Source organism: Sander lucioperca, chromosome 13 (genome assembly GCF_008315115.2).
Source record: "Sander lucioperca isolate FBNREF2018 chromosome 13, SLUC_FBN_1.2, whole genome shotgun sequence".
Taxonomy (NCBI): domain Eukaryota; kingdom Metazoa; phylum Chordata; class Actinopteri; order Perciformes; family Percidae; genus Sander; species Sander lucioperca.
The window spans coordinates 30,405,055-30,415,213 of record NC_050185.1 but is presented as its reverse complement, the minus strand read 5'-3'; the positions used below and the strand labels follow the sequence as shown (position 1 = coordinate 30,415,213).

Sequence of the window (10,159 nt, the reverse complement as noted above, 5' to 3'; positions counted from 1 at the left end):
GTTTTATATTTAAATTTTTAGGCGTGACAGGTAACTGACCCACAATTTCCCACAGCATTGAATCTAGCACAAGAGTCTTGGTTGGGATCACACAGTGATGTCCTGACTGACAGAGAGGAAACTAGAAGAGGGTTATAGCCACAGTGAACTGTCTGTGTGACCGTCTTGGTCAAACAGACAATGACTGAATAATTATATTTGGCTATTTTCTGCAGGGATGGAAGAAGTTCTCAGACTGTTTACTTCAGTAAAACTATTAATAAGACACTTTAAAAGTAGGCCTACTCGAGTGCCAGTCTGTCATACTTTTCCGTTTGAGTTGTAATTTAGTATGCAGCAACAGATTGGTCTGCTAAATGAGGGAATTGCTCAGGTAGAATTTAATTCCAAAGAAGTAGACAACCTGTACTCAACAATTGAATAATGCTCCTCACAAAATCCAATATTTTCTCTTTATCAGTCGTCGTCCCCCCCCCCCCCCACAGGCTAACAGGCTTGAACCTGTGTTATGTAAACATATTATGTAGGGTATTATATTGCTTCAGGGCTGAAACACTGCTGGAAACATCATCTAATGTAGGTTATACATGTCGGTAGTGGTAGAAGTAGTAGTCACATCTTTTTCTTAAGTAAAAGTAGCAATACTACAGTGTAAAAATAAACCTAACCTAATCTGTTACAAATAAAAGGCATGCAGTCAAATTTACATTACATTTAAAAGTAGATTTAATACAAGTATAAGCATCAAAATATACTTGAAAGTACCAAAAATACTCACTATGCATAACGGCCCATTTCAGAATAATATATATAACATCACTGGATTATAATGATTGATCCATTCATGTGTAAGAGTCACCAATTTTGCAGCTGGTAAAGAAGGAGCTAATTTCAACTACTTTATCTACTGCTGGGTAGCTTAACCTATTAAAATATATAATCATTTATTAGTGGATTATATTTAGTATTAATACTCCAAGTCTGCAAAGTAACTACAGTTATCACAAATGTAGTAGAGTAAAAAGTAAAATATTGGCTTCCAAAATGTAATGGAGTAGAAGTATAAAGTATCATACAATGGAAATAGAAACATTTAGAAAAATAAAAAGTATAGAAAGTATCTTATAATTGTAATTGAAATTGAAGTAGTAGTGGCTATAGTTAGAGAAAAATACACAAACAAGTGGCTAGTGATATAAAACATATATAACAGCAAATATGATTTAAAAAAAAAAAAACCAGAGTATAAAAAGTATTTTATTTTCTGTGTTGCATCAGTTTTTAAAAACCTCACTGTCTACAACTCTGAAAATAAGACTATTTACCCAAATCTGAGACAAACAGTGACTGTACAAAGAACACAATACATGGTGATACCATACTTAGTAGGCATATTGGCTTGCTCCATATTAATTACCACATAAATCCATATTTACTCCATAATCACCTTACAAACCTTATTCTTTACAAAAATTAAATTGCAAAAAGGCCGTTCTCTCTGACTTGTTACAGTATATCATAGTCTTATCACCAAAACACAGTATGGAGGCTTTCACACCTGCCTCTTTTAGTTCAGTTAAATCACACTTGAGTTTGTTTTCCCCCTTGGTGCGGTTCGTTTGGGCAGGTGTGAATGCAGCAATCGCACTCAGATGTGCACCAAAAGCAGACCAAACTCGCATACCCAGACCCCCTCATTATAGGTGTGAACACGCCCTAAATGTGCAATATTTAAAAATGGCAACTCATACTTGCTGGTAATGTTGCTACTATTCTACATGGTAGCTGTAAGTCATTTGGTTGTTTTCATGTATTTGACAGAGTGACAGTTCTTCACCGTTTTTCACGCCTATGCAGAGGATTCGATCTGGAGTTGGGAGGTGGTGTTGACGAGGTCTCTTGGAAGACTTTCTCTGGCCTCATGCATCTTTCTCCTGGCCCTCTGGAAGGCCTCTGGCAGAGAAACAAAAATACTAATTAACAATATGTAATAAAAAAAAAAAAAAAAATAGTAAAACTACACAGTAAAAAATTAAAAACACAACTTAGCTGTCAAACTGATATTTAATCCCTCCAAATACTGAATAACTAATTGAGTGAATGTCTTTACCCAGGATGGTGCAAACAGCTCCTTGCTGACTAAATCCTCCCAGCTGGTCAAAAACTTTCTGCCTCCTCTTCTTCAACATGGTGGCATCAACAAAGGCCCTGAAAAACATGCATCTATTAAACCACACTGTAAAGGACACTAAAACAGTTAATAGTGTGATCCATAATGATAGTTAATGAAATATTTTGCAAATAGTTTGTACACTTACAAAGACTGAGGTGCATAATTCATTTCTACACCCAAACTGACACATTCAAGGTGTACTTACCTGGCTTGCTGGAGGCAGTGCAGATTAAAGGTGACACTTCCTGTGGTTTCAGTGCAAAAGCCAAAGCGACTTAGCCTCTCTCCCTGCAGCCATATATGGAAGTATAAAAATAAATACATTATTTAGTGTCATTATTAACATAGTAATGAACATGGACATAAACAATGCAGGTTCCAAAATATTCACAAATGTGGCGTTGCAAATGCATCGAGAGGGAGGTGTATACCAAAACAAACCAAGGTGTGTTTATTTACAAGAAAACTCCACAGGGTACCTTTAAAGAGATGCTATGATAATTGATGATTTTAACAACGACGTTACACATTAGTGCAATCTAAGTAACGTAGTAGTGATCCTACTCTGGGTTTCCATTTAGCATTAAAGTAAAGCAATGATGCAAATGAAGATTAGATAATTATGTAATTGTATTTATTTTGTATATTAAAAAAAGAATGAACTGGATTGGAGCAGACTATGAAAATACAATTTGATCCACAAACATTCTGTATTTTTTACCATCTAACTACCATCTAACTACTTGCAGTATAATCAACAGCATGCATCTTTGAGTGACAAGTGGCAAGAAAAGAAAAGAAAAGAAAAGAATGACCTTAAATTGTACATTCCTTCTCCACATCTCTAGAGAGCTCCAGAGGTTTGAGCCTACCTTAAAGGTCCCGGGTATTCTGACATAGCTGTGGTCTTCAAGCTCCGGAGAACCTCCAATAAAGAAGCGCCTCAGTGCAGAGCCTGTCCCCGTCTGAAGGGGTCTCCACGTATGGCATGTTATTGTATGTTTACCTGGCACACACAGAAAACACAAAATGTGGGGAAATAAGACAAAGGAACTGATTAGATGTTATTTTACAAAACATGTACATGCTTTTGTTTTGTGGAGGAATTAGTGATTAGTTCAGCATCTACATTTCTAATCCCAAAATATAAAATGTCTTTTAGACATGTTAATGAGAGCTGAAACAACAGCAAAGTAACAGCAAATATTTTGATAATCGATTACTTATGCTAAACATTTTTTGATTCCAGCTTCTAAAATGTCAGGAATTTCAGATTATCGTTGTCATTTTCTCTATTTCCTGACATTTTCAACAACAAAAGGACAAATGAAATCGAGAAAATTAGCAGCAGATAAATCAACAATTGAAATAACGCTATCGTCCTCATTTTAATCCAACAATTTTGCAGTGTACACAGCATACCAGGCGTGGCAGGAAAAAGCAGATAGCCATAGCCTTCAGTTCGATAGCGCTGCCAGGAGTCCAGAGAAAGAACCTTGAAGTAGATCACTGGCCACTGGAGAACTGACTCTAAAAATAAGGAGAAAACTCAGACTAAATCCCTCATATTTAACTAATGCATGAGACAAACTCTTTAAACACAATATTCCATGGCTGATACTAACCCTCACTCTCTTTTTCACTCATGTAGAAAGCCTCAAAGCTAAAGGGGTAACTGAAGAAAGCTACATTTTCCTGTTGGCAGAGAGAATTTTGAGGGTTTAACAACTCTCTGCAGCCATACTTTGAAGCTGTTAACCAGTTTGTTGTACAGTATATCATACACACCTTCCCTAATGTTTTGGCCCGGCAGGTCTGGGTAACACCTGAGAGAGACTGAAAGGGCAAGCTGGACCAATCTAAAACGAACAAGAATAACACAAGTTGAAGTGATACATTGAATTCAGTTTAATTGATTTGAAAATGTAAATGGTGTCATATACTGTATGTGACTTACTGTTGGGCAGTTCCATGAAGAAGTGGATGTATAAGTTATCATATTCAAAGCCTTTGGCTGAAACTGGGTAAAGAGAAGGAAGCAATTTAAAAGCCAAACATGGGCATTTTAGAAATATATACATCAGTGATGTCCACAGCTTTCCTACTCACCTATCTCACCATTCATCAGGTAACGCAGAATACCTGCAGGAGGCTAATGGAGAGACAAACAGACCACCATAAGAAGGGTTACGTAGCTAGTTTAACATTTTGTTTAAAGTCTAAAGTTAATATTTGATTAGTCTATATCCACGACGTTCAACTTCCAGGATTGCTCTGTTGCCGCCGGTAATTCTGCCGGATGTCCCTCTTTTGGCCGGATGTCCGTTACTTTCCGTTTTCTTTGTGTTGGCGTTCTAAATTCCGGTGGATTTCTGAGGACTATGGTTAACTGCTCCTCAGATCTCTGCAGGGTAAATCCAGACAGCTAGCTAGACTATCTGTCCAATCTGAGTTTTCTGTACACAACTAAAACAACTTTTGAACGTACAGGTTCCACCAAAACAAGTTCCTTTTCGAGGCCATTTTGCAGCGGCACCGGGCAGAGCCATGATGATTGTGATTGGTTTAAAGAAATGCCAATAAACCAGAGCACGTATTTTTCCCATCCCGGAATGCTTTGTGGACTAGCCAGAACCTCCTCCGCAGCGCTGTGGGGGAAGGTCTGGCAATGCGAGACTAATATACTATATGACCAATCTTTTCAGTCAGTGATGTCAAACATGTTGGTTTTAGCTTCTGAAATGTGAGGATTTGCTACTTGTTGTAATATATGATATATACATATAGCATATGTCTGCTCAGACAAAACAAGCTATTTCAATATGTAACCTTGGTCTCTGGGAAGCTATAAAGAGCTGTGAGCCCTATTTTCAGATCAAAGTCAGCTTTAATGATAGTTTATTTAATTACTTACCATCTCAAAGTCCTGTCCAACAAGACTATTGAGGTACTCCTTGTGCCGTACGTACAGCTAGAGACAGAGAAAAAGGGGATGTGTCAATTAGGTATGAGATTCTGACGGTATGATAATCTTCAGCAAAAATATCACGGTTTCACTGTATTGCAATTACAGCTTTAAAATGTGTTATTTTGAAATGTCTTGTTTAAAAACAACAACTTTTTTTTCATTGAACACAATGTATTTTATTTTTAAACACACTGCACACTGGCAGGGACGACTTGTAAAAAAACACAGCTCAAACTGCAGGTACGGCAGGACGGAACATTTTTGTGGTTTTGAAACCGTTACTTTTTGAAACCGCGGTATACCTTGAAACCGGTAACCGGCCCATGCCTAGTGTTAATATCATAAGACATGTTGTTTGACTCCATAATCAGTAATATGAACATGAATATTAAAAGCTATACTGTTCAATTCTGCTCTGGTCCTGGAGGAAACATGATGGAAATGAACTCACGTCTTTGTACATGTTCTGCTCCCTCTCCTGTTCCTCTGGTTGCATGGCTGTGCATACATTCTCCACAGTGAGACGCCAAACTTCTCTCTTCTCCCCCGCTGTTACAATCCTGCACAACAACACACACACCAGACTGGTTGTCTTTTCATTTGTCCAAAAAACTGCATCCCTTTATCCCTAAAAAACATACTTTTGTTTTCTTTGTTTGGTCACAATCCATCCAAAATTTGTCGAGAAATTTTAGTCTGGACCAAAGTGGTGTCAGGATGAGTGTGGCTAAATATGCAGAGTGTAGCTTTACATTGTACATTTCCTTTCAGATCAGTTGTTTTAAAACATGTTGAGATGATATTCATCAACACTGGAGCCACAAACAGTCTCCTGTCATGTTGTGAACTTGCCTGTAGGGCTCTTTGCCTTTGTTGAAGTCAGGTTTTATAATGACTGTTCCGCTGCCATCTGTTTTTATGGTTACCAGCAAATATTCATTATCTTTCTGGCCCAGCCTGAGAAACCAAACATGGAGAGAAAACAACAACTGAATCAAACAACATCCACAGGTAGATTTTTTTTATGTTGTCAATGAAACCTGCTGATAGCAAACGGTTCCTTAACTTTGTCAATTTCTGAGCTGCAAGACTAACCTCCAAAGGGGCATCAAGTTGTCGAGAACAATACCGACTGCAGGGTAATATTAGGTGGAAACTGATCGATGACGCTAATGGATGAGTCCACATGGAACAATAAAAAGTGAACTGAATGGAAATGGGGTCTTACCTTCCAGGGGGAGCCAGGTCTCCCATGATGTGCATGGTCTGCATGGCATTATTCACCACATGACTGCCCTTCACAAACTCCTCTGTGGGCTCCCAGTTGACGATCTTTGATTTAGGAATACTACAATCCCTGCAAAATATGCCAGACCATCCTATCACATGACTGTGACAAACATTTAACATTACAATACGGTTTTTGAGGACTAATAGACATCATTTGGATGAAAGTTACTTGATGAATTTTGATCTTAACTGCATTGTATTCACACAATTCAATGCACATACTGTATGTTCCACAGACAGAAAGTTCAGTACAAAGGGAGACTCTAATTACATGCATTTTGAGAATTGACAAACAGAATACAGACTTCCCCAATGGAAGGCAATCTGGGTTAACAATCCATCTAAATAAGTGAGCGTCACCTACATGGTGCGTCTGTCCTGCCGTCTGTGTCTCACACTGGCCATCCTTTCAGCCAGGAATGTGGGGCTGGATTTGGTTGAGGTCAATAAGTCAGTGGAGTGCTGCTTTCAGGATCAAAGGAACAACAAGCTACTTACAAACACAATTACAACAAGAATCTTGAATACAGTAGCTTTTTGTAATCTTAATCTACCATCACAGTGTGTTTTTTAAACATATTTCATAACAAGATATTACTTTGAAGGTACCTGCGCAACAATGATCACTGTACACCAAAGACTGTGCTAAATAAGTAAAGACATGAATACAAGAAACTGAGATCAACTGACTCATTCACTCTGTTTCCAATGACTCTTATTTAGGCTTCACTTTTATCTTTTATCCGTTTTGTAAACAAATATATAACTCTGTAGCGGGAATTATTGGATGATGGTGTTGACCTTGAAGGATGCAGCACAACCTACCAGTTGGTGGAATGGAAGACAGCTGGTGTAGCGGTCATGATCTGTGTATGTGAAAATCCTGTGATTACGACGGCCCTTAGACTTGTTCAGGGCCTTGACTTCTGTGTGATACTGACGGTCCAGAGGGGTCTGACATGCTGCCTCGCTCTGGAACAGCTCCATCTCATACTGGGACCACAGACAGAAAGACGTGACGGTATGGTGGAGGGGTAAAGTAATAATAGAAAAATTAGCCTTCACTCTTGAACTTTGAGTTGTTTTATTTCTAATCACTTTGGAGGTATACGAAGTCATTATAACTTGCTGAAGGTTTAAAGTTCTACCTGACTAAAGAGTTTCTCCTGCCAGCCCACCACCAGCTCCTCCTCATTATCACCTAGTGACAGAGTAACACAAATGTCAAGTTATTAAAATATGCTTTGAAGGAAACATCTACCCTAAATACATGTACACATGGTTAAATACAAGTTATACTGTGCATAATGTCTGTTACATTCCTGTACACGTTCTGGTGTTATATTACATGGTATATGTTCATTTCTGTGGACTGCAGAACAAACAAATACACATACACACATAAATTATATATATATATATATATATATATATATATATATATATATATATATATATATATATATATATATATATATATAAATGTAACGGATTGTGTTTAATGGGCTTATGTGTCATCTCGTATCAGTCCCAGGCCCCTGAATTGAATCAAAATCGTATCGTGGCAGACTTTGTGATATCAGTAAATACTGTATTGTTCTCCAAAGAATCTAATTACTATCCTATCGTGATAAAACATGATTTACACCCCTCCATCTTATCCTAAACTAAAAAGTGCATTTGTTGCCAGCAATAGCTCAGTTGATAATCAAACCATTAAACAAGTCCTGACAAATTTGTAAGTCAAGCAGAGAAATATATATAGAGAATCAAAATGTTTACTAAAGATCAAGCAAAGAAGGCAAGTTGGTGTAAGTGGTGCAACACATGAGTAAAGTACAAGAGACAAAAGAACTTGTTAGTATGGACAAGTGAAAAGTGTAAGACTGTCCCATCGTGATCAGCATCAAACCTTCTCCCAGCAGTTAAAATAATTCACCTGTCTGGCCTCCTGAGGTGAGGGTTTCCAGTTCAATGTCCCCTCTGTCTTGCTGGGACAGAACTTGCTGCTGGAGGTGCTGAGAGAGGACTGCTGTAGAGGTCACCTTCTCTATACGCACCCTAAAGTGGGAGACACAAATGAATATCGTGCTAAATGAATAAAAAAAAACGTTAGCACGTTGGAGTCTTGTAGCTAAGCTAATGTTAACGCTACCATTAGCTATTTACCTTATTCTCAAGTTTTTGACAGCATCCCGGGACCGATACACAGCTTCTCCGGTATCTGTGTTCCAACTGTCCGCCATAAAGTTCGTATTTAGCAAGTAAACATTCAAAAAGCGCTATTGTTTTGATGTTAGCAAAGCTAGCACTTGTCGTTAGCTAGAGTTAGCACGCAGCTACTTTTTCGTATTTTTCGTACTCGCAACGACATGCAATTTGTTACCTAACTGCTTGCAGCGTTTGCAAATGTACGCGGCAAGAATGTCAGCGAATAAACGGTTAATGTTGTAATTAACAGCTACTACAACAAGTTAACAAGTTTTCAGTCATGGACACATTAGCACTGCAAATGGATAGTTGTCGTTGCCATAGAGATATGTAGGTTTTCTTCTTGGTTGGATTTTTTGGCGGTTCGCAAATCAGCATTACCGCCACCCACTGGACCGGAGAATGGAGCAGTAAATAATAATAATAATAATTAAATAAGGATGCTAGTCTCCTCACCAAACATGTCAACACATTTTGTCTGAAGTGTTTTGATTGCAGTCGTGGATGCAACTAAGTAGCCTACATTTACTCAAGTAGCCTACTGCACTTAAGTTCAAATTCAAGGTACGTGTACTTTACTTGAGTATTTCCATTTTATACAACTTTATACTTATTCCACTACATCTCAGAGGAATATGTTGTACTTTTTACTCTTAGTCTGACAGTTTTTCATCCCCTCTCTGTCCAGTGAAAACCACGTATCTCCAGATGTGTTGATGTTGAATGTTTGTGATAAACTGAAGGATGAAGTCTTCCTTCATGTGTTGAGAAACTTCTTAAGTTTATTGAAGTATTTAAAAAGCCTCTTGGATCAGCTGGAAAATGCATCGTCACAAAGCTGAAAACAGGGCTGGTTTTCTGACACCATGAAAAGTTGATTTTTTTAGTTATGTGGTTGATGATGATGCATTGCTGTAGATTAAACTACCCAACAGTAAAGGAGTTCAAATTAGCCCAACATTAAACATCTAGAGCAGTAAAATGCAACATACACATTAATGCAGCAGTACTATTATTATTATTATTATTATTATTATTATTATTATTATTATTATTAGTAGTAGTAGTAGGCTAGTAGTTTTACTCCCTAACTTGCACATTAGGTTTATCTATATCTATTGAAACAGTTGTACATTTCCAAATTGTATATATTTTAAATATTGCTCGTGTAGTATTTTATTATTATTTCATGTATATTGTTTCCTATTATTTAATGTTTACTCTGTATGTGTGCTGTGTGTCTGATATTTTGCTGCTGCAACACCATTATTTCCCATTTTTAAATAAAAAAATCTATCTATCTATCTATCTATCTATCTATCTATCTATCTATCTATCTATCTATCTAGTAAAACACTGACAGGAACATTTTACTGCACAATGAGTACTATTACTTTAAGTACATTTAGCTGATAATAGTTGTTATTTTTTGGAATGCATAACTTTTACTTGTAGTGTAGTAGAGTATTTTCACAGTGTGATATTAGAACTTTTACTGAAGTAAAGGATCTGAATAC

General features: G+C 37.3%; 1 protein-coding gene across 4 annotated transcripts; it reads right to left on the bottom strand.

Moving 5' to 3' along the window:
- Positions 1–1,242: 1,242 nt before the first annotated feature.
- mks1 (MKS transition zone complex subunit 1) lies at positions 1,243–9,014 on the bottom strand. Of its 4 annotated transcripts, XM_036009044.1 has the most exons (19): positions 8,601–9,012; positions 8,371–8,492; positions 7,580–7,632; positions 7,257–7,424; positions 6,796–6,896; positions 6,370–6,498; positions 5,994–6,098; positions 5,593–5,701; positions 5,088–5,144; positions 4,283–4,325; positions 4,131–4,193; positions 3,962–4,032; positions 3,799–3,868; positions 3,596–3,703; positions 3,046–3,179; positions 2,379–2,461; positions 2,111–2,208; positions 1,838–1,953; positions 1,243–1,684 (listed from the first exon to the last, which is right to left on the bottom strand). In XM_036009044.1, the coding sequence occupies exons 1-18, from the start codon at positions 8,675–8,677 to the stop codon at positions 1,850–1,852; spliced, it is 1,695 nt and encodes a 564-aa protein (XP_035864937.1). In that variant the 5' UTR covers positions 8,678–9,012; the 3' UTR covers positions 1,243–1,684; positions 1,838–1,849. The 4 variants fall into 4 exon arrangements, with proteins under 4 accessions (XP_035864937.1, XP_031163862.1, XP_035864935.1 ...); XM_031308002.2 differs by having other exon boundaries at positions 1,243–1,953; positions 6,796–6,893; positions 8,601–9,014; XM_036009042.1 differs by having other exon boundaries at positions 1,243–1,953; positions 3,046–3,186; positions 3,603–3,703; positions 8,601–9,013.
- Between the last annotated feature and the right edge of the window lie 1,145 nt (positions 9,015–10,159).